The sequence below is a fragment of the Homarus americanus genome, unplaced genomic scaffold (genome assembly GCF_018991925.1).
Source record: "Homarus americanus isolate GMGI-L3 unplaced genomic scaffold, GMGI_Hamer_2.0 scaffold19318, whole genome shotgun sequence".
Classification (NCBI taxonomy): domain Eukaryota; kingdom Metazoa; phylum Arthropoda; class Malacostraca; order Decapoda; family Nephropidae; genus Homarus; species Homarus americanus.
In genome coordinates this window covers 2,796,247-2,819,240 of record NW_024732238.1, presented here as the reverse complement: position 1 = coordinate 2,819,240, position 22,994 = coordinate 2,796,247, and the positions used below count along the sequence as shown (strand labels likewise).

Below are 22,994 nucleotides of genomic sequence, written 5' to 3'. Positions count from 1 at the left end.
ATGTCACCAAGCGTGGGATTTGTCCTGTTGATGGCTTCTGTTGTTGGAAGCCTTGCTGTTGTACCGTTGTCTGTACCTTCAGGTGAGTCAACCTTCCTGTTGTACCGTTGTGATGGCGAGAGACAAGCGCATAGATGTAAAATTGATGTAAAATTATGGCTTATCACATATTTCCATTGTATGGAATTAAATTTAGCCAGCAGTCGTGAGAGTTGGTGCTTACGAACCAAACAACGATTTTAGTTGCAAGACTTTTTTTTAATACAACAAATGCCGTTTCAATCTTTTTGTTAACCCATTTCACTCCCCGCCATTACAATAATTTATTTCAAACGAAGACACAATTTGTTTCTCTGTGATCATAGAGCCGCCTCACACCTTGGCTATACCGAAAGCTGGTGAATAAACTATATTTATGGTTCTTTTATCGTACAATATATACTCTCTAATACACACTGTTGATGTGACCTTATAGCACGATTACATATACATTTGATCAGGCAGGAGTACCAACCCATATTCAGTACTGGCCCGAGGTGAATAAGCCCCCCCCCCTCGCCTCCCCATAGTTGCTGTCTAACCCATAGGTGAAACTTCTTATCGTGGAGTGACCATAAGAAGTTAATTTCAGGTGTCTGGTTTACGGGGTGTGTGTTGTTTACTGGATACTAATTGCAGGTGAGGTGGAGGCGCTGAGGCAGGTGTTAGAGGCCTCCTCACAACCCCAGTGTTCCCTCATTATCCTCACAGACGGGACCACCTCACACCTCACCCACCACCAGGTGAGTTACCCCCCACCAATGGCGTCAGACCAGCGATATAATATTTGTGTTGGTCTGTTATTTGCTACGACGTCCATTGCCCAAGTTAGTGGACCTGTAAATCATAACTGAGAAGTATTGTATCATGTGTGTTTTAAACAGCAGTGACCCATAGTAGGGAGGGAATGTGTTTGTTAACTGTACACTAAATAATTATTACTTATTCAAGTGTGCTTCTAACCGCCTTTAACTACAGTTGGGATATATATAGTCAGAGGGACGTCTACTAACACCGGGTTGACCTACAGCTGATGACGGAGATGGGGAGGAGTGCGGGCGTTGTGGTGTTAGAGGTGGACAGTGAACAGGACCACAACACCACTAAAATGATGCTGTCCCACGCCCTCACCCAGGCTCGCACGGTAAGGCTCTCTCTCCACACGATGGCAGGTGTCACTGGTATACTAGGGTTGGTATCCCAGCAGGTGTCACTGGTATACAAGGGTTGGTATCCCAGCAGGTGTCACTGGTATACAAGGGTTGGTATCCCACCAGGTGTCACTGGTATACAAGGGTTGGTATCCCGTCAGATGCGGGTGTTGTCATGGTGTGTGACAGTGGTGGTGGTGAGCGACTCCCCCTCCTTCCTGGCCACCTTTGCCGCGTCATCAGACAGTGGCCGCCTGCTGGTGTGGACGACGAAGATGCTGGTGGTGACCAGAGTGCCTCTCCCTGAGCTGCGTCACCTCCTTCACCACTACTGGGTGTTCTCCATGATGAACACCATGTTCCTCACCCTAGCTGATGCCTCACATGACCGAAGGTGGGTGAGAGAGGACGAATTTATCTTTATATTAGGGGCAACTCCCAAGTAAGTGGAGGGGAAGAAGCTAAAAATACTGAGAGCACTTATTACGTGGACTAATTTCTGGGATTCATGTTAGAGTAAGCTCAGTTAGATGCTAAAAGTTTCCAAAGAAATTAACTCGTTCACAATGTTCACTTCCTACCAAGTAAGAATATTTGACTCTTACTTTCTCTCTGAATATGAAAGAGAAGGCTTGACGTCCACGAGTGTTCCCTGCCTGTTGTATCACTTGACGATGTTCTCCATGTGTTAGGTTAAGTTCTTTACGGGTGCAGGGTGCTGGAGGTCGGCAAGCTGGGCTACACTACAGCACCACAACAAGACGTAAATTTAAGCCTTTCCTCTTCTTCTGTCTCCACCAGATGTGAGGTGCACGTGTACCTCCCCTATAGTACAGGTGGGCCCCAGGTGGTGGGTGTGGCTTCCTGGACCCCTGGCCGTGGTCTCAGTCTCAACACACACTGCACACTCTTCCCAGACAAGTATAAAAAGTGAGTGTTGGCGTCAGCTGGAAGCAACACCAACAATATATGATGATTGGAAAGTTTATAACCATTTTATTATTGATAAATGACGGTCGTGAATATCAGGTTTTATCGGGAATATCCTTACGACTGTCACTTGTTAGATCACTACCCAGTTGACCAGTTCTCTTGTGCCTTTTAGAAGGTTATCGGCGTGTACAGCTCTTATCTCTATACCCAAATCATGCAAATGTTAATCTAACTTGGGCTTTGTCACAATTTTTTTTCCTTGATTCAAATAAAGTATTAAAGACAACGTTATTACGGGCGAGTCGCGATAACATATTTTATGGGCGATTGAGCGCAATATGAGTAAGTGTAAGTGTTAATAGAATACAGATGCTACTGTAGTATAAGTAAGGTAATTGTAAGTGTTTTCGTCTGTGTTGGTAGCTTTTTTAACTCCTTGAGTACGATGACTTAATAAATAAATTTAACATTGCTTAGATATTATAAAATGGACTGTTTGCATTGACTGTATGTGTTATAACTAACTTGAGTTATGTTGGCCAGCTTACACGGCGCCAATCTTAACATGACGGTGTTCCCCTTCTCGCCGTACTGGATGGAGGTGGAGCAGCAAGGCCCGGAAGGTGTCACAACCTCTCGACGGACCGGCCGAGACTACCTCATCCTGGAGACCATCGCTGGCGCCCTCAACTTCTCCATCAACGTCCTTCCTTATGGTGATTGGGATGAGGTTAGTGGAAGTAAGTGATGTCTCTTGCTTCATTATCCATCATCTGAGACGAAGTTAGAATGATGGCGATGCATCTTCGTCATGTTTACTCTGTTATTGCATGTTTTCTCTGTTCTTTCGCTCATAGCTTCACTATCAATATCCTCTCGTTTAGTGAAAGATATACTAGTGTACAGGTAAAGTTATAATATAGTCATTAATGGTCAATTATACTTAAGTGTAAGACAGAATTTGTTTTTCTACTGTGTGGTGGGTTGATGAAGATGCAGTACAGTTCACATGACAGTGCGTCCTCTCAACAGCAACAAAACAGACAAACTGACGTTTGTCAGGCTTTACGTACGAAGCAAATGTTCTAATTTTGAACTTTTCTCAGGTGATGAGACGCCTGGAGGAGCGAGTGGCCTTCGTGTCACCCATCAAGCTGGCCATCATGCCACACCTTCAGGAGATCTACGACTTCACCTTCGTGATTGAGCCAGCCACCCTCGGGTTCAGCATGGCCAAACCCACCCTTAAGCCTCGTTGGCAGAGCCTGTACTACCCTCTGAGTGGTGAAGTGTGGGTGTCCATCCTGGCCGTCCTGCTGCTGGTTCCTGCCGTCCTCCTCATGGTGAGTCTTGCTTACACCTTGAGGGACACAGCGAGTGAAGTTAGACAATATTACATTTAGTAAACATTATAGTTCCTGGGTGAGGACTCGGGGCAGCTCACCATGTCTCAGTATTATAACACGTGGTGACGGTAAAAGCGGCACCTTAAGTGCGTCAAACAATAAATTTTCGTTCTAGATAAACTACGCCAGCGAGGGGAATGAAGCAGGACACAGACTGAAGGTGTGGACGGTGGTGCAAGAAGTCTTCGGGACGTTGCTGGGACAAACCTTCTCTAAAGGTCTCCCCAGCAAGAGCTCGACGAGGGTGCTGATGGCGACGTGGCTGGTGTTCTCCTTCATCGTCGGCATTGCCTATCGTGGTAACCTGACAGCCTTCCTCACCGTGCCCAAGTACCCCACCAGAGCTGAGAACCTGGAGCAGCTCATTACTGTAGGAGCCACGTAGGTCCAGCACATAGTATTACAGAGTAGGAGCCACGTAGGTCCAGCACATAGTATTACAGAGTAGGAGCCACGTAGGTCCAGCACATAGTATTACAGAGTAGGAGCCACGTAGGTCCAGCACATAGTATTACAGAGTGGGAGCCACGTAGGTCCAGCACATAGTATTACAGAGTGGGAGCCACGTAGGTCCAGCACATAGTATTACAGAGTAGGAGCCACGTAGGTCCAGCACATAGTATTACAGAGTGGGAGCCACGTAGGTCCAGCACATAGTATTACAGAGTAGGAGCCACGTAGGTCCAGCACATAGTATTACAGAGTAGGAGCCACGTAGGTCCAGCACATAGTATTACAGAGTAGGAGCCACGTAGGTCCAGCACATAGTATTACAGAGTAGGAGCCACGTAGGTCCAGCACATAGTATTACAGAGTAGGAGCCACGTAGGTCCAGCACATAGTATTACAGAGTAGGAGCCACGTAGGTCCAGCACATAGTATTACAGAGTAGGAGCCACGTAGGTCCAGCACATAGTATTACAGAGTAGGAGCCACGTAGGTCCAGCACATAGTATTACAGAGTAGGAGCCACGTAGGTCCAGCACATAGTATTACAGAGTAGGAGCCACGTAGGTCCAGCACATAGTATTACAGAGTAGGAGCCACGTAGGTCCAGCACATAGTATTACAGAGTAGGAGCCACGTAGGTCCAGCACATAGTATTACAGAGTAGGAGCCACGTAGGTCCAGCACATAGTATTACAGAGTAGGAGCCACGAGGTCCAGCACATAGTATTACAAGAGATAGCTTTCTAAATCCAGCACATAGTCTCTCCAGTAGGACTTTGCCACCGGACTTAGTGGACTTTTACAACAGCTTCAAGAAGTCGGACTCAGCCGTCTTCAAGACTCTGACTGAGAGAGTCGAATTCGTGCCCACCTTCGATGTGGGAATGCAGCAGTCTCTTGAGATGAAGTGAGTGAGTGTGTGTGAGAGTGTGTGTGTGTGTGTGTGTGTGTGTGTGTGGTTTAAACAGCCAATACATACCCTGGGCTAACAGTATATTAAACCCAAAATAATTATTCTGGCATCAAATATCATCATTTTCCTATGTTTACAAATAACCTCAAATTTCTATCATAAATAATAATAATAATAATAATAATAATAATAATAATAATAATAATAATGATAATGATAATGATAATAATACTAATAATAATGATGATGATGATGATGATGATGATGATGATGACGATAATAATCTAAACATGGCCATGAAATCCATTAATAACACTACTTCATGTGCAGTTTATATTATAACAGATTCGGGTTCAGTAGCAAGATGTATTGAGTGGAAACATCACAGGTCTTCTCCGTACTTAACAAGACACACAAAAGAACATAAGACTCACGCCACTTCATATATAAAACTTACTACGTACAATCCCTTCTTCTCCGTCCGTAGCAAAGCATACATATACGAACGTATGTTTATGGAGTTGATGATCACGGAACACTTCACGGACGGAGAGGGAAACACACAGCTGTACGTGGCCAGGGAGAACATCATGCCTGGCTACTGTGGCTGGCCTCTCATCAAGGACGCTCCCTTTAAACACAGCTTCGACCGCCTTATCATGGCTTTCCATGGTGTATGTTACTCTTGTGTGCAGTTTATATTATAACAGATAGGAGTTGTATTGAGTGGAAACATCACAGGTCTTCTCCGTACTTAACAAGACACACAAAAGAACATAAGACTCACGCCACTTCATATATAAAACTTACTACGTACAATCCCTTCTTCTCCGTCCGTAGCAAAGCATACATATACGAACGTATGTTTATGGAGTTGATGATCACGGAACACTTCACGGACGGAGAGGGAAACACACAGCTGTACGTGGCCAGGGAGAACATCATGCCTGGCTACTGTGGCTGGCCTCTCATCAAGGACGCTCCCTTTAAACACAGCTTCGACCGCCTTATCATGGCTTTCCATGGTGTATGTTACTCTTGTGTGCTGTAGGATTAGTAGTTGTGTAGTATGTATGAGTACTGTAGTAGGATTAGTAGTTGTGTAGTATGCATGAGTACTGTAGGATTTGAATGGATAATACACCATAAACTTCCTCACAGGCGGGGCTCATCGGCAAGTGGACCTACGACATCCTGGAGCGAGCTCGTCTGGACAGTCGGGAGAAGCAGGCAAGGAAGATGGAGGAGGAAGAGAAACAACAGGACACTAAGCCAGTTGGTGAACAGGGTAGTGGACGCATTATGGCCCTTACTATAGTACACATGCAGGGGCCTCTCTTCCTGTTGTTGCTGGGACTCCTGCTCTCAGTTCTCACCTTCATCCTGGAGATGTTGGGTACATGGTGTCTCAGATGCAGGGAGGAGGCGCCACCTACCTCAACCTCTCCCTAATCTAACACACACATGCACACACACACCTCTTATCAATTTATCTATCGGTGTATCTGTTACAATAGGTCAGGTAGTAGCAGCAGCACCATTCCTCCACACGTGTTGTATCTCTATTCATTGTAATAAATAATGTAAACAACTGCACCATGCCTTTGTCTGACCCATATTTAAGGTTATTAGTAAAGTGGTTATATTTTTTTCTTCCTAATATTATTATAATTATTATTATTATTATTATTATCTGGCGAGGATTTATGACAGAATTTTTTTTTACATACTGTTTGGCAAATTTAAATCATTCCTTTTGAATTCTACTCCTTCTATGTGTGTTTTTGTGCAGCAGCTATGTGTACACTCATTCATGTAAGTAAACTCAGAGTACAGGGTATGACTGTCTTTGTGTGGAGTATAACTTATTCGTTATAAATGTCAGCTGTCTCGCCCGCATTGCTAAACAAATGACATGTAAAGTGTATTAACCATTTAGAGGGCAGCAAATGAATGACGTCATGACTGCCTTTGGCCAATTAGCAGGCTAGTGTGTGTGACCGACCTGACCAATCATTCTGTTTGTATCATAAATCCAGAGTGACCAATCATCTATTGTCTCTTTTTGTGGCGATCAATCACTGAGCTCCAATCTAGGCCGAATTAACTAATCCTCACGTCAGTATTAGTCTTACGTGAATCACTGCTGCTCGTATATTTGTTCAGGTTATCCAATCATTCCATTTGTACCAATCACCACATCCAGACTTAAGTAAATTATCCAATCACTCAATGACTGATGGGCTCTTCCTGCGCATGTCTGGTAGGTTAGTTATATACAGTCCTGTGAACCTACACTGTTGTCTCACTCCTCAGCTGTGCTCACAAGCAGGTAAGTTATACCAACTTAAAGTAGGAGTTGATTTATAGGAAGCAGATAGACAAAGATAGTGCAAACTAAGAGGAAATAATATCAACAATTATTACAACAACTTCTACAACTACAAAATGTAATAATACAATAACTACTACTACTAATAATAATAATACAAAACTACCTCCTACAACTAGAACGCCTACTACAACCATTAATAACACTAATATGGTAATGGTGTGATAATAATAATAATAACATCAGAGTCACTTGAATAAAGTTACTTGGTGTTCTTATCCTTCAACAGTTGACAGACTCGAACAAGAATGTTATTTGCTGCTATCCCATTGGCAACACTGGTTACTGTCTCACTCTTGCCTGTGGCGTTAACAACACTTTTCCAGACCCCAGGTGAGTAGATAGATAGATAGATAGAGAGAGAACTCGTATGACAAGTTTACAAGTCAATACGAGGCGTGCGGACTTATGTGTTTATAAACTGGTTAGAGACTTCTGGGCTGAAACATTTCTGGCAATCAACGCTGTGAATAAAGCTGTAGTTACTACAGGTGTGTCAATTACAAACGTATCTTACGATGATTTAATAACAAGTGTGTAATTAATTATAATTCCAGGTGAGGTGAAGGTGTTGGGGGAGGAGGTGGAGGCGATGAGGCAGGTGTTGGAGGCCTCCTCACAACCCCAGTGTTCCCTCATAATCCTTACAGACGGCACCACCTCACACCTCACCCACCACCAGGTGAGTCACCATCTTCACACCTCATCCTCCAACAGATGAGTCACCATCCTCATACCTCATTCTCCACCAGGTGAGTCACCATCCTCACACCTCATCCTCCACCAGGTAATTCAAGTGACTAATGGTAATTTTGCTTCTTGCAGATATGGGAGGAGGTGAGGCGGACCTCGGGTGTGGTGGTATTGGAGGTGCGGGGCGACCTGGACCACAATAACACACACATGCTGCTCTCCCACGCCCGCAAGGTAAGTGTCTCCAACGTCCACATCTGTACACTTCCTGTCATCCCGCCTGACAGGTGTTGTTCGTCTATCAGAGTTGGTATCTTACCAGGTATTTTGGTGAACAACTATTGGTATCCCAGCAGGTGTCACTGGTATACAAGGGTTGGTATCCCACCAGGTGTCACTGGTATACAAGGGTTGGTATCCCGTCAGATGCGGGTGTTGTCATGGTGTGTGACAGTGGTGGTGGTGAGCGACTCCCCCTCCTTCCTGGCCACCTTTGCCGCGTCATCAGACAGTGGCCGCCTGCTGGTGTGGACGACGAAGATGCTGGTGGTGACCAGAGTGCCTCTCCCTGAGCTGCGTCACCTCCTTCACCACTACTGGGTGTTCTCCATGATGAACACCATGTTCCTCACCCTAGCTGATGCCTCACATGACCGAAGGTGGGTGAGAGAGAGAAAGAGAGAGTGAGAGATAGAAAGAGAGAGAATACCCCAAAAAGACTTCAGGTACACTCCATCAAATTAACTATGTACAAGTATGTGAAGATACAAGTATATTTCACCTGGACTTAGTTTAGTTGTTCACATGAATCCACTGGTTGAAGATCATCTCCAGTGCTCACACTAACATGGTTCACACTGTCTTTAGTTCCTCTTCATCTGTTTTAAAGGTGGGACGTATATGCTCAGCTGCCGTACACCCCAAGAGGAGCAGTAGTATTGCGGGTGGCTTGCTGGAGTCGAACTCGGGGACTGGTGCTTCTCTCTCACCTACAGCTGTTTCCAGAGAAATTCGAGAAGTGAGTAAAATTATGCTGTGCTGTACTTTAACCTTCACAGTGATGGTGGGCTGATGTCTTACCGGTGTAAGGTACAAGTGACCTCTACCTCCCATGCCTCATACCCACCACTACCTCCTACACCTCAAAATTAACACTACCCCTCATAGATCATTTCCATCTTTGTCTATTTCTTCGTATTTATCTAATAAGAAAAAGGTACTGCGTTTCTCACCTCAATGAATCATAAATCTTACCCCTCAACAACGTAGCACCTGATAAATATGGCATATATAATTTACCTAGACTGAAGTAGTGTGCTAGCCTCACAAAATCATCCTGGTTCCCTTAGTTTCCACGGGGCCGCTGTGAACGTGAGTGTGTGGCCGTTTTCGCCGTATTGGATGGAAGTGGAGGAGACCATCCCGGAGGGTAGGAAGGTCTCCAGGCTCACCGGTCGTGCTTACATCATCTTGGAGACGATCGCCTCTACTCTCAACTTTTCTATCAACGTCCTCCCGCCCAATAATCTGAATGAGGTTATTAAGAAATATTGGAGAGAGAGAGAGAGAGAGAGAGAGAGAGAGAGAGAGAGAGACTGAAGCCTATACATTGTCCTTCCCACCAACAGGTTATGCAACGTATCGAGCAGCGAGAAGCCTTGATGATGCCCATGAAGCTGGCCATTTTGCCTCACCTGCTGGAGAAATACGACTACACTTTCGTGATAGAGGAAGCCACCTTGAGCTTCGCCATGGCCAAACCTCAGTTGAAGCCTCACTGGGAAGCTCTCTACCACCCCATGACAGGAGAAGTCTGGGGGTCTATATTACTGCTGTTGCTGCTGGTTCCTGTTACCTTGATGCTGGTAAGAAAGGAACTGGTGGTGGTTGTGTTGATGGTTGTCATGACGATTCTGGGTCAGGATAGGAAAATGTCTAACGATAATAATAATAAGAAAAATAAGAATTATAGTGACGATTGGTTGTATCTGAGAATAGTCTTAGGTTAAATTCTTTTTTCTTTTTTCAGTAGGTCATGTTAGTCGTAGTAAAAGTTACATTATTCAATAGCGTCCATAGTTCATCCTGTTTGCAGGAGTCATCATTATAACATTCTCTCTGATACGGTTTTACAGAGAACGACTTTATGGATAACTCATGTAAACCGGATGTTTTATGGACGGTGGAGTATAACATGAAGGAGTGTGGGTCTTAATCGGCTATGTGTATTAATATAGCCATTATAGTAGAAAAAATTTAATTCTCTGATTTATTCTAGATCACGCGTGAGAACCTCAAGACAGGTCGCCATAGAAGACAAGTGACAGACACACTGATGGTTATACATAAAGTGTCTAAAACGGCAAAAGAAGAGAATTTGTCTCAGAAGATTAGTGTCGACAAAGACGGAAATATACAAAACCCAAATGTTAAAGCGTGGACAGTGGTACAAGAGATCTTAGGAACTCTTCTCGGCCAGAACCTCACAGGACAACTCCCCAGTAATAGCTCAACGAGAGTCCTGGTGGCGACGTGGCTGTTGTTTGCCTTCATCGTCGCCTCCGCCTACAGGAGTACTCTCACCGCCTTTCTCACCGTGCCCAAGTATCCCGCCCGACCCGAGAACCTTGAAGAACTGTTGATGACGAACACGAGGTGAGGACACACACACTCACCCACGCACCCCCCTCCCCCCACACACATATTGGTAATATTAAACTTACATTGCCTTTTTATCCTTTTTTTGTTATCCATCAGCTTTTCTGTCCTGTTATTCTTCTCTTTCTTCTTTGTAAAATCAAATACAACGTGAGAACCCTAGTCCCAATAATAACTTAATCGAACACCATCCCACTAGGGTGATGATGCCACCGGACCTACGTGTCAACTTCTACAACAGTTTTAAGCAATCCAACTCCACCCTCTTCAAAACTCTGGTCGAGAGAATCTACTTCGTGCCTTCTCACACTGTTGGTCTCCAGCAAGCCATCGACAAGCGGTAAGTTTTCAATAATTTCTTAATACAGTGAAATATTAAGATTTTGGAGGCTCTGCAGGAAGCCACCGTTACTATTTTCATACTTTAAAGTCATTGAGGGAGTCATTAATAGATCTATTTTTTGTTAGAACTTCAAAACTCTGCAACAAATATTAGTTGTGGTGTAGTTATGATCAGGATTAATCTACTTGGCCGTCGCTTGTCTTGTTTTTTAACTCTCAACTTCTGCTCAGTCGACTCTGGCCAACTCAGCTTTATTGATCTACAATATTTGATATTTTCCAGCCTCACTCTTGTCTTACATAGAGATACAATAAGGAAAATACTCCTCTTATCTACATTCCTATACTCCAGCGACGCCTACATATATGAGGGGTTGCTGTTGAAACTGTTGATCGCCAAGAACTACACAGGGAAGGACGGGTGGACACCGCTGTATGTGGCCAGACAGGCAGTGGTGCCGGGCTACTCCGCCTGGCTCCTGCCTCGTGACGCCCCATACAAACACAACTTAGATCGATGTATCTTCGCCTTCCACGGGGTGAGTGTTCATAGAGGAAGAACTGTCAGCGGAGAAGTGAGAAAAAGAGTTTGAGCAATGAAAGAGTTTGCTGTGTGATGCCCTTTCTTATTTTATTTTAAATTTTATTTTATTTATTTAGACATGTCTGGAAATTTGTACTTACTTGTTACCATCTATTTCATTAATTAGTTAACTGGTAATTGCGCTGCCACCACCCAGGTATGCCTGCCATCACATAAATTTGGGCTTCAGCATTAAAACCCCTTAAATTATTTTGTTAGCTGGCAAAGAGGTCAGGTCACGTTGATTCTGGGTATTTTCTGGCATGCAAATCATACTCTCATGTACAACCACAAACCAACTAAGTGTACCAGAATAATAAGTGAATAGTGATCACCAGGGTTTTTAGATCAACAAAGACGTGTTCCTCTCCAGGCTGGGTTGATCCGGAAGTGGAGTCAAGTAGTACTGGACGAGAGCCGCCAGCGTGAGAGAGATAAAACTCACCACCAACAGCAGGAGGCCGTGGAAGTAGTCGACCATGTCGAGTCTAGTTCTGGTTTCCAACAACTCACCGTCACCCACCTCCAGGGACCTATCCTTCTCCTGGTCTTGGGTCTTACTTTAGCCTCCCACGTCTTCGTCGGGGAGGTGCTCATACGCTATTGCTTACGGTGAAGGACCTTCAGGAGAACAACACACAGTTATGACATGATTATAAAACGGTAGATTCTACATACATGGTAAACATTTTACACGTGTTAACTTTGCTTTAGTCTTCTACACACATTAACCCAAGGTAGGTATCTACCTACCTTGCATTAACCGTCACCCTTTACCAGTTTTATTAATCAGAATTCCTGCACACAACCATACACATAGAACTTCTTTTTAGATTTTCAGCATTACACATACAGGTCCTGTTCTGTTTTGAACTCATCGTTTCAGGCTCAATAATATGGAAGACTGTAAATATGATTACATAAATAATAAAATTTAAGCATCAAAATTCTTTCATTTAAAATCACTTGATGATCAATCAATGGATTTAAATTATTATTATTATTGTAATAAACTATTAATAACATCATGTTGGAATGGAACAAAACTTCGCCAAACATAGAAAACGTCAATACAAACACAGTATATAAGCGAGCGGTTAGACCACAACACAACAACGAGGAGACGGGACGGGTGTACACTACCAATACAAGAATCTTCAGTTGCTGACACTAAAAATATCCATGTAAGTTTCACATAAAGAGAGTTATGCGTGACATTACGAAATAATGATAATCCATATTGGTAGTAAAAAGGGTGAAGCGACATGAAGTCATACTAGTGAATGATGGAACAGAGGGGCTAACCTTTAACTATGAACATTGAAAATTAAATTACTGTATTTAGATGTATGGCAAACGAATTTTATATTTGTTTACTTTTGTTGCATGCTTGAACCAGCAACTTTAGGCTATCTTATGCAAGATAAATGATGCGGTCTTTCGGCTCAATATATGAGAAAGTCCGGAGAAATATTTAAATGGCTTTGCAATTAGCTTTTTAATTTACGTTTCAGCCACAGCAATAAGTCATATGTGTTGTATCCACTGTTGTGGCAGATGAAAAGAAGCCATAACAGAATTATATCTACCGGTATAATATTTAGCAGGAATAGAATACTGTATACAGTACTACAATCAGTAATTTTAAAGCTTATGCTCAAACAGCAACAATCAGTGGTTCGTTCCTACTAAAATAAGATATTGTTCAGTGTTTATTTGTTTCCATTAACTTGAAGAACATATTATGTACCCATTCATAAATATAGTAGAACCACTGTTATCTGAAAATTGAGAGGTGTTGGATAATGAGATTTTCTGGTTAGTTGAATCTGACTCTAAGGATCCCTCAATAAATCCTACAATGCACACTGTTACAGGCTGACTCGCAAATTCGTGTCTCAGTAAAACAGACTTCCTTAAAACTGTATAAAATATGTAGCTTATAAATAAAGATAATGTAATATTAAACTGCAAAAAAAGTAAAAGCATGGATGTGTATGTGTGGGAAGTGAATGTGTGTGGAAGCGGAGGGCTATAACTGCATGGTCGCACTCCCTCCCAATGTGATGACTGCTTGGTTGAACTGTATCATGTTGCCCAGAGGATGGTTTGAGTGTGGGAGGACCTATTTTTTTTACATAAAATATGCACTACAGGTTGGACCCCTCTAATCTGGGACCCGATAGTCCAGCAGCTTTGATGGTTCAGGACAGCGTCATGGCTCACTTCTAGAGGCTGTTGCCACTATTTTACCTTTAAATACATATAATTTGCCCCTAAATATGCCTCCTAAGGGACCAGCAAGTAGTGGAAGTGGTTGTAATGCAGCAAAACATAAGCTTGTGACATTAATAAATAAAACAGTTAGACAGTAATAGTACATTTTATGCTTTGTTTTACCTCTTTTAACCTCGGCTTCGATGGCTCAGAATTTTTGTTAATCCAGAACAGGCCTGGTCCCAAGCCTTCAGGAATAGCAAGGTCCAACCTGTATTGTATTTTATGACCTGCTGTGTAGCTATCAATTTTATTTTTTATCAGTAATAAATATGGCAGCTCATCCTCATTGTACCCGGTATTCAAACTTACAATTCCAGCTGATTTTGGAGGAACTTTTATTATTATTATTATTATTATTATTATTATTATTATTATTATTTAATTTTGTAGCTGGTTACTCAGACTCTGGCTAACCAGGGTTCTTCTTTACTTTTGTATAATAATGTTCTTTTTATTCTATTTAACAGAAATACAGTATTATGGAGGTTATATCACCAGAGGGCATGCGTCAGGATGGCAGAACACCACTTTGTCTGCGTACAATCAGTTGCCGAATGGGGCTGTATGAGAGACCTAATGGCAGTGCTTACATTGAAATGGGAAATACAAAAGTTCTTGCTGCTGTTTATGGACCCAGAGAGGTAGATAAGAGTATTTTGTGTATCACTATTTAAATTATTATTTCCAGTGGTACAGCAGTTTGACCTCTTTCCTCACACACAATTCCCTTTCCACTTATTTTTTTCTTCTATTATACCAACTCTATAGTATATTGTATGATTTCATTGTTTTATTTATGTTTTTCACCATTTTACATGTATTTAAAGAAAACATACTGAAGTACCATATACAGTGGCATTTATGGGCAACTCAAGTATCTCAGACCTACAGTACTGTGGCCACTAATACTATTTGTGGATTTTGACGGTTTGCAGGGTCTGTGGAACCTAACCCCCATGAATAGCAGAAGGTCAACTGTATCATTTGAACAGTGTGTTTATATCATATCTGTTAATATGTACCTTTCTTTCATTAATGGTGTTTTGCATTTATAAACAAGTTTGTGCATTTAAAATATTTAATAACATATTACTCATTTTAGGTTCGGAGTGTCAGTAAGCAACAGCTGGATGAGTGTGTTATCCAGTGCCAGATGAGTCGCATTGCTGCTAGTCAAGGAGAAAGAGTGAAGCGTCCCAGAGACCAGAGAACCCGAGCAATAGGTCAACAAATTGCAGGTGTATTTCATGCAGCAATACGAAAGAGCAAATATCCTGGCTCACAAATTGACATTTTTGTGCAGGTAAGAATTCTTTTTAGTAAAAGAGGCAAGATAAGGAACTTAGTTACTCGCTAATAAAAATGCTCATTCTCTGTTGAGTTTACAGCACCATTTTATATGATCTCTCCATTATCTGTCAGTTTTTCATCTAACTGACACCTTTCTGTCAGATCCCTTCTGTCTATTATCAGTGTTTGGTTTAGATTAGAGGCTGGTACTCTATCTGATTATTGTCTACTAATGGTTCACTGAATATCTAGAATATTATCAAATTATCTGTCTTCAGTGACTGAGTAAAGAACAAAATTTGATAGTTACTGTAATTCATTCCTCAGGTCTTACAAGCAGATGGAGGTGTAATGTCAGCTTGCATCAATGCCTCAACCTTAGCCCTCATCCATGCAGGTGTAGAATTGGTAGACTACGTGGCATCCTGCACCGCCTCAATTAACAGACAAACTCCACTCCTTGATGTAACAAACCAGGAATCTATGTCGGGTTGCGAGGTAACTGTCTCCATCCTGCCAAACAAAGGTTCAATAGTTTCTCTGGATACATCAAACACTGTTCATCAGGATCAATTTGAATCTGTGTTGGACCTTGCCATGCTGGGAGCTCAACAGGTATATGAAGAGATGCACAGGGAGGTTGAGAATTACCTGGAAGATAAACATGCCATAATGTCTCATAGGTAAACACTTTCGAGTGAAGAGAGATCAGGCCCAATCAGTAAACACCTTTTTAATATTTTATGTTTGTCTTTGTAGTATTTAGAACTTGTGTGATTGTATGGAATATAGTATTGCATCATTACAAATTCATGCAGTGTCATTATTATTTCATATTATTTTATAATGAGTGACAGGATATTAAAGCTAATTGTGACTAGAGTAAATACATAAAAGGATTTGTGGTTCGACTCATGTTTGGATTTTTGACAACTTTTTTATTACAGTATTGTATTGTATATAAGAGATAGACAAGAAATTCAAAGTTGAAAACCTCAAAACTGGCTGATGAACTGACAAGGTTAAGTATGGTATACTGTTCTACACCACATAAACAGTAATACTACTAACTCCTCATCCAGCATCTTAGTCAGTTAATAATCTCACAACATTTTTCACCCTTTCATATTATAGTATACAAGGAAAAGGCTTATGTAACCCTAGTATGGGGAAGGATCTCATATGTATGGAATTCTTCTATTAAACAGTACAGTATATTTTTTTGGGTACTGTAAGTAATTCTGAAAATAAAATGCAATGTTAAATAATATATATTTGTTGATGGATTACCTCACATTACCAGCCACTACTGAGTCAGGATCTAAACCACAATTGTGGTCACATTATTTTATTGGTAATTTTTAATAAAGAATTTTATTCTTACTGGTGTATATATTATTGATGCTCCTAACCTATTGTATGCTGTACAAGAGTCAGGAGCAGATCCAGGATTTTCTGAGGGGGTGTTTGGAGTTTGGGTGAATGGTAATAATGTAGCAAGAAATAAAGTACAGCACAGTACCCAAAAAAAATTCAATTTTGGCTTGAAAAGAATTCACATTTGTTAAATTTAATAGTAATAAAATTCAGTATTTACCAATTACACTTTCTAAATTAGATGATCTCCCACCAATCACATTTCAGGACGCTACCATTCTGCCAATTTCTAAAATAGATCTGCTAGGTCTCAACATTTCCTTTAATATGTCATGGAAGCCACACATCCTCAACATTGCTAAAGCTGCCTCCCGAAAGCTGGGAATGCTGTACAGATGCTGTAGCTACTTCACTCCTGAGCAATTGCTTCAAGTATATTCGTCCTAACTTGGAGTACTGCACTCATATCTGGGGTGGCTCTTCTTCTGTCCAACTGTTATATAGGGTGGAATCAAAGGCATTTCGTCTTATTAATTCTCCTCCTTTAGTTGACAATTTTTCTTCCCTTTCTCTTTGCTGCAATGTTGCTTCACTCTCTCTCTTTTTACAGGTACTTTAACGGGCAATGTTTGGTGGATTTGGCATCCTGTGTACTGCCGACAAGGCCGTTGGATCGTAACACATATCTTGCCCTCGATGCCCACGATTTCTCTATGGCTGTCGGTCACACTAGAATACAGTAACCTGTTATAGTACATCCTTCTTTCCTCACACAGCCAAACTGAGGAATGCTCTGCCTTCTTCTGTGTTTCCATACTCATACAATGTCTCACTTTAAAAAGCTGGTTTTTCTGCATCTTTGTGGTGTAGATTAATATAACCCTTTCCTTTTCTATTTTTAATTTCTTTTTATTCTTATTTTTTTGCCCCCCAGTTCCCAATGTGGGTTGATAACCTGTGCCCAGGATGGGCTATTCCCCGTAAAAAAAAAAATAAATAAATAAATAAATAAAAAAATACAGTATCATGGTCTTATTGGTATATTAAAAAATTACATACATCTTGTTAAATACTGTAATCAACAGAAAGTAATGAAAGAAAGTTTGTGGTCATACTGCCCTGACAGCAACCACTGGATCTTTTCTGACATTTCCACCACAAGTTAATTTTTGACCTCATGTGATGGGTGCCACCAGACTATGGAGGAGGTGAGGATAGAAGTTAAGGTAAGTGATCACAGGTGCTGGCTCTGATGCAGTCACCACACACATGAATTAGACAACAGCAAAATCGAGGACAATTTAGACATCGAGGAAGCCAGACGGATGCTGATATACGGTAATAAAGATTTGTTTATTTAAGGGTTAATATGTAGGATTTTTTAATTTACCTATTCAACTTGGAAGTCAAGATAATCTTTCTTTAACCTCTTGTGTACGGGGTCCCCTCTGAGCAGAATAAAATAATATGACATCTGGGCCTGGCTGGACAACTCAGATAAAGACCATCATGATGTCAAGATCACAGAGGAACCGTGTATACCTGTTGTTGGTTCATTATGAGAGAGTAACCACAAACTCACGCCTCCTGCCATGGATGTTATTGACGGAATTAAAAGTGGTTAAAAGTTCTGCCACAAATTCATGTGTTGGGGAGTAGCAGGGAGTGTTGAGGAGAAGCAGGGAGAGTTGAGGAGTAACAGGGAATGTTGGGGAGTAGCAGGGAATGATGGGGAGTAGCAGGGAATGATGAGGATGGAGCAGGGAGTAATGGAGAGTAGCGGGGAGTGTTGGCGAGTAGCAGGGAGTGTTGAGGATGAAGCAGGGAGAGTTGAGGAGAGCAGGAATGATGAGGGGTAGCAGGGAATGTTGGGGAGTAGCAGGGAATGTTGGGGAGTAGCAGGAATGTTGGGGAGTAGCAGGGAATGATGAGGATGGAGCAGAGAGTAATGGAGAGAAGGGGAGTGTTAAGGAGTAGCAGGGAGTGTTGAGGATGCAGGAGTGTTGAGGATGAAGCAGGGAGTGATGAGGAGTAGCAGGGAATGTTGGGGAGTAGCAGGGAATGTTGAAGATGGAGCATGAAGTACTGGAGAGTAGCAGGGAGCATTGGAGAGTAGCAGGGAGTGATGAGGAGTAGCAGGGAGTGATGAGGAGTAGCAGGGAATGTTGGGGAGTAGCAGGGAATGTTGAAGATGGAGCATGAAGTACTGGAGAGTAGCAGGGAGCATTGGGGAGTAGCAGGGAGCGATGAGGAGTAGCAGGGAGTGATGAGGAGTAGCAGGGAATGTTGAGGATGGAGCAGGGAGTGTTGGAGAGTAGCAGGGAGTGATGGGGGTTAGCAGGGAGTGATGAGGAGTAGCACGGTGTGATGAGGGTTAGCAGGGGAGTTAGGGACTAGCAGGGAGTGTTGGAGAGTATCAGGGAGTGTTGAGGAGTAGCAGGGAGTGTTGGGGAGGAGCAGGGAGTGATGAGGGTTAGATCGGGGTGTTAGGGAGTAGCAAGGAGTGTTGGGAAGTAAAGGAGAGATGAGGAGTAACACCACACACTATCTTCCGCACTCATTAACTCTCTCCCTCTTATCCACCCTCTCACCCCCTCCCGCCCTGCAAGTTTTCCCGTGTTTTGGCGACGTGCCATAGGGGGCAACGAGCCTATTAACCTGCCTCCAATTGGGTGTGTGTCCTGGAGTCTGTGCACACACACACACACACACACAAGCACAGGTTGTGGTGTACAGGGTCGACCTGCGTGAGCAGGACAACGCTTATGGTCAGAACAGATAATGCTAAACAACGCTGACCACTAAGACCGCAATTCCTTCAGGCAAACACCACACAGATCGTCCTTATAGCGAGTGGATCATCATTACTTCCTGAGATATAAAACTCCCCAGAGCGGACAACCGGCTGAGTAGTTGCAACTTTTCCCGTTTTGTTTAATATTTTCTGTCTGTGTTTAACTGTGTTTGTTTTTGATGTCGAGGAATATTGAAGGAGACGATGATGGCGTCCCTCTCTCGCGGTATTGACGAGTCGTGGCGCGTCAATAATAAACTTGTGGTTTAAATAATAATGTTGGACTCACTGGGGAAATATACCTTGATGGTTGCGGTGTTGTGTTGTTTTATGTTGTGTGTGTCTTCGTGTATATGTTGTCAGATCGTTTGATAGTTGTCTTGATAACAGTTGTTGTTTGTGACAGTCATCGGTAATTGATAAAAAGATATCGTAAATTATCTGGCAAGTGAAACAGTCAACAAAATGCAGTGGGATTTTCCTCCTCTGTGCATCATCGCATATGTTTACGTTTCTTTCTCACCTTACAGATTGCAACGCTGTCAAACACTCGAGCTTGCTTACCGTAGCCAACCAGAACGAGGCAATATCTTCACCGTCTCACCCTACACATCTGAAGGAGGACTTGAGAACTATAAAAAAATTCAAATATTGCAATAGAGGTAGTAGAGACGCCGCCACAAGCTACAGATGGCGAAGATGCAACATGAAAAATAGCTCACGTGGCAACCGGAGGGCAAGAGGTCGAGCCAACACGTCTGGTCACCCTCACACAGAGCATCACTCAGTCGTGTGTGTTGTGCCGTGGAGTGAAGGTGTCCCGACCTGCTGCTTGTGTTTAGAAAAGTCCTCGACGTTTCCTCCCTCGGTGCTTCCTCACGTGAGGCTTAAACACGTCTTAAAGACTAACGAAAGAGCGAGTGATCTACGTGTCTGATAATAAAATTTGAGTGTGAAGGTTAGTTTATGATAAAGATTTGTGATTTATGTGAAAAAATAAGGCACCAAAAAGCCTAGTTTCTCTGGCGAGTTAACGGAGATTTATCCGAGAATGAATATTGGGGTTGACGGCAGGTGAGGGGGCTCAGGCCAGCAGGTGCGCGAAGACCAACACATTTACTTGTTTATTTACATATTTATTCACTATTTTTCGTAGTAAGTATTGTAAACAGTATTTTTGACGTTAGTGAATGCTAGTAGGTAGTTTGATGGTAAATAGATGTACTGATGATGAGGAGGGTTGTGATAGTCTATTAGCTTGGCTTTATGCTCTACTGAAACGGAAAATGAAATTCTTTTGAAATATTATGACGATGGGAATTGATTTTGCTCTGACTAAACAAAACTAGAGAAAAAGCTGAATGGCGTACCTGCATGTTGTGTGTGTGTGTGTGTGTGTGTGAATGTATGTTGTGTATGTGTGTAGATATACTGTATGTTTACATTGGCGTGAGGGTGTCTTTGGTACAGAGGAGGGGACTACTGAACTGGCCAACCAAACGCTGCCAATATCCTCTGGTTCTGTTTGTTTGTTCATAGTATTTCCGGAGGGTAGAGGCTGTGACCACATAAATATTACAGTTTCTAAATGTTATAAGAGAGGCAGGAGAGAGAGAGAGAGAGAGAGGCAGGAGAGAGAGAGAGGGAGGCGTTAGTGGCAAGTGAGGAGGAGGGGAAGACTGGGTAGGAACGTGCTGAAGGGGAGAGCATCCGTGCGTGTAAACAAGGTGACAGTGAACGTGTTTATAAGCGTTCAGGGGAAAGTAACTAACAGAAAGAATCATTAATGAACGCTGCTGCAGGAGTGTGACGTCTAGCAAAGAGGATATTGTTTCACACGTGTTTAAAGAGACGTAATATAAATAATTACTTTTAAATGCATCTTTTAGCGTGTGTGTGTGTGTGTGTGTGTATGTAAAGACGGGATAAACGTTCCTCTAACACTTGTTTTTTCTGACATAACGAGGCTATTTTGTTGATGTATTTTCATATTGTCTACCGTATTATTGAAACCAACATTTATTGCCTCTGAAGATAAACCACTCAACTTCACCCAATGCTTAAACACCCCGAACGCCATCTGGGCTGTGTGGAGGGAGCAGCGGTTAGATTAGGTTAGGTGGTTAATCTTAAGGTAAAATAAGGTGGTGGGGGCCTAATCTGTATGCGATCCCTTATTTTCATTTCATTTTGGATATCTCTTTCCCGTAATGTTGTAGGTAAGATCATTGGAGGAATAGACTGTTGTGGTGTTATTATCGCAACGATAATTTGTACAAAAGTGACGATTCTGTTGAAAACATAAAACATCTTGTTTATTCTTTTTTATTTACGCTTTTTATTCATTCTTTTCATTCCTGCTAACTTAACCTAACCTAACGCTATCCTAACCTAACGCTATCCTCACCTAACCTAACGCAGGTGCTGGTGAGAGGATCGGGGCTGTGTGGTGAAGAGCGGTGCTCCTCCCCCACCAGGTAACCTGAACTCTTTAGGCTTGTGTCGGCTCTTCTGGGGAAGCTGTACAATGATGCTCTCTGGAGAGTGTGTTACCCCTTTGGTGTTGAGGTCTGGTGTGGGGTGTTGAGGGCTGGTGTGGGGTGTTGAGGGCTTGTGTAGGGTGTTAAAGGCTAGTGTGGGGTGTTGAGGTCTGGTGTGGGGTGTTGAGGCTGGTGTGGGGTGTAGGGGCAGTGTGGGGTGTTGGGGTAGTGTGGGGTGTTGAGGTCTGGGTGTTGAGTGCTGGTGTGTGTGGTGTTGAGGGCTGGTGTGTGGGGTGTTGAGGGCTGGTGTGGGGTGTGGGGGATAGTGTGGGGTGTTGGGGCTGGTGATGGTGAAGGACAGGTGTAGGGGCTGGCGGGGAGGTGTTAGAGGGGCTGGTGAGGATGGAGGACAGGTGTAGAAGGCTGGTGAGGGTGGAGGACAGGTGTGAGGGCTGGTGAGGGGAGGATAGGTGTAGAGGGCTGGTGAGGGTGGAGGACAGGTGTAGAGGGCTGGTGAGGTGGAGGACAGGTGTGAGGGCTGGTGAGGTGGAGGACAGGTGTGGGGCTGGGTGAGGGGGTGGAGGACAGGTGTAGAAGGCTGGTGAGGGTGGAGGACAGGTGTGGGGGCTGGTGAGGGTGGAGGACAGGACAGGTGTAGAGGGCTGGTGAGGGTGGAGGACAGGGCTGGTGGAGGACAGGTGTAGAGGGCTGGTGAGGGTGGAGGACAGGTGTAGAGGGCTGGTGAGGGTGGAAGACAGGTGTAGAGGGCTGGTGAGGGTGGATGACAGTTGTAGAGGGCTGGTGGGAGGTGTTGGAGAGCTGGTGAGGGTGGATGACAGTTGTAGAGGGCTGGTGGGAGGTAAAGGGGTGTGAAGGACCGAAGGGGGAGTGGATAAGCCCTTCACTTAGCCTTTGATGGAACGTAGTCAACAAAACACGTTCTCACAGCCTCGTTTCGACCTCTCTTGTCATCCTTCAAAGAGACCATCGCCCCTCGTGTAATGAAGACAAGACCACCACACGTCAACACGCCATGGTAGTTCTAACATGATGGGGGGGGGGGACAAATAGGGTAAATACAGTAATATTGTAACAAGTCATGGCATTAGATCTCAGAAAATTGTAGTTTAACCTAACCAAACGTAACCAGGGAGGGTAATAATGGTGTCAGGGAGGGCGGTAGTGGTTTCAGGGAGGACGGCAGTGGTGTTAA

General features: G+C 43.2%; 5 protein-coding genes across 8 annotated transcripts in view; all 5 read left to right on the top strand.

The window, feature by feature from the left end:
- LOC121868209 (ionotropic receptor 93a-like) lies at window positions 1-3,914 on the top strand. The gene is made up of 8 exons (XM_042368521.1): window positions 1-82; window positions 679-782; window positions 1,070-1,183; window positions 1,352-1,584; window positions 1,992-2,120; window positions 2,667-2,853; window positions 3,230-3,466; window positions 3,645-3,914. Exons 1-8 carry the CDS (start codon window positions 1-3, stop codon window positions 3,912-3,914), a joined length of 1,356 nt encoding a protein of 451 aa, XP_042224455.1.
- Window positions 3,915-5,738: 1,824 nt separating this feature from the next.
- LOC121868190 lies at window positions 5,739-6,440 on the top strand. Its single transcript, XM_042368498.1, has 2 exons — window positions 5,739-5,919; window positions 6,054-6,440. The coding sequence occupies exons 1-2, from the start codon at window positions 5,755-5,757 to the stop codon at window positions 6,342-6,344; spliced, it is 456 nt and encodes a 151-aa protein (XP_042224432.1). The 5' UTR covers window positions 5,739-5,754; the 3' UTR covers window positions 6,345-6,440.
- A 745-nt stretch (window positions 6,441-7,185) lies between these two features.
- LOC121868189 lies at window positions 7,186-12,501 on the top strand. Its single transcript, XM_042368497.1, has 12 exons — window positions 7,186-7,224; window positions 7,514-7,617; window positions 7,842-7,966; window positions 8,110-8,211; window positions 8,404-8,636; window positions 8,867-8,995; window positions 9,327-9,513; window positions 9,606-9,842; window positions 10,256-10,632; window positions 10,835-10,975; window positions 11,330-11,516; window positions 11,934-12,501. The coding sequence occupies exons 2-12, from the start codon at window positions 7,533-7,535 to the stop codon at window positions 12,174-12,176; spliced, it is 2,046 nt and encodes a 681-aa protein (XP_042224431.1). The 5' UTR covers window positions 7,186-7,224; window positions 7,514-7,532; the 3' UTR covers window positions 12,177-12,501.
- Window positions 12,502-12,651: 150 nt separating this feature from the next.
- LOC121868304 (exosome complex component RRP41-like) lies at window positions 12,652-16,513 on the top strand. Its single transcript, XM_042368770.1, has 4 exons — window positions 12,652-12,744; window positions 14,308-14,481; window positions 14,943-15,143; window positions 15,458-16,513. The coding sequence occupies exons 2-4, from the start codon at window positions 14,320-14,322 to the stop codon at window positions 15,815-15,817; spliced, it is 723 nt and encodes a 240-aa protein (XP_042224704.1). The 5' UTR covers window positions 12,652-12,744; window positions 14,308-14,319; the 3' UTR covers window positions 15,818-16,513.
- A 3,568-nt stretch (window positions 16,514-20,081) lies between these two features.
- The window catches only part of LOC121868303 (colorectal mutant cancer protein-like), a 46,956-nt gene continuing 44,043 nt past the window's right edge, over window positions 20,082-22,994 (top strand). For all 4 annotated transcript variants that reach the window (XM_042368767.1, XM_042368764.1, XM_042368765.1 and 1 more), the window contains exon 1: window positions 20,082-20,259. The gene's annotated coding sequence lies outside the window, so the exon portion shown is untranslated. The remainder of the gene's footprint in view (window positions 20,260-22,994) is intronic.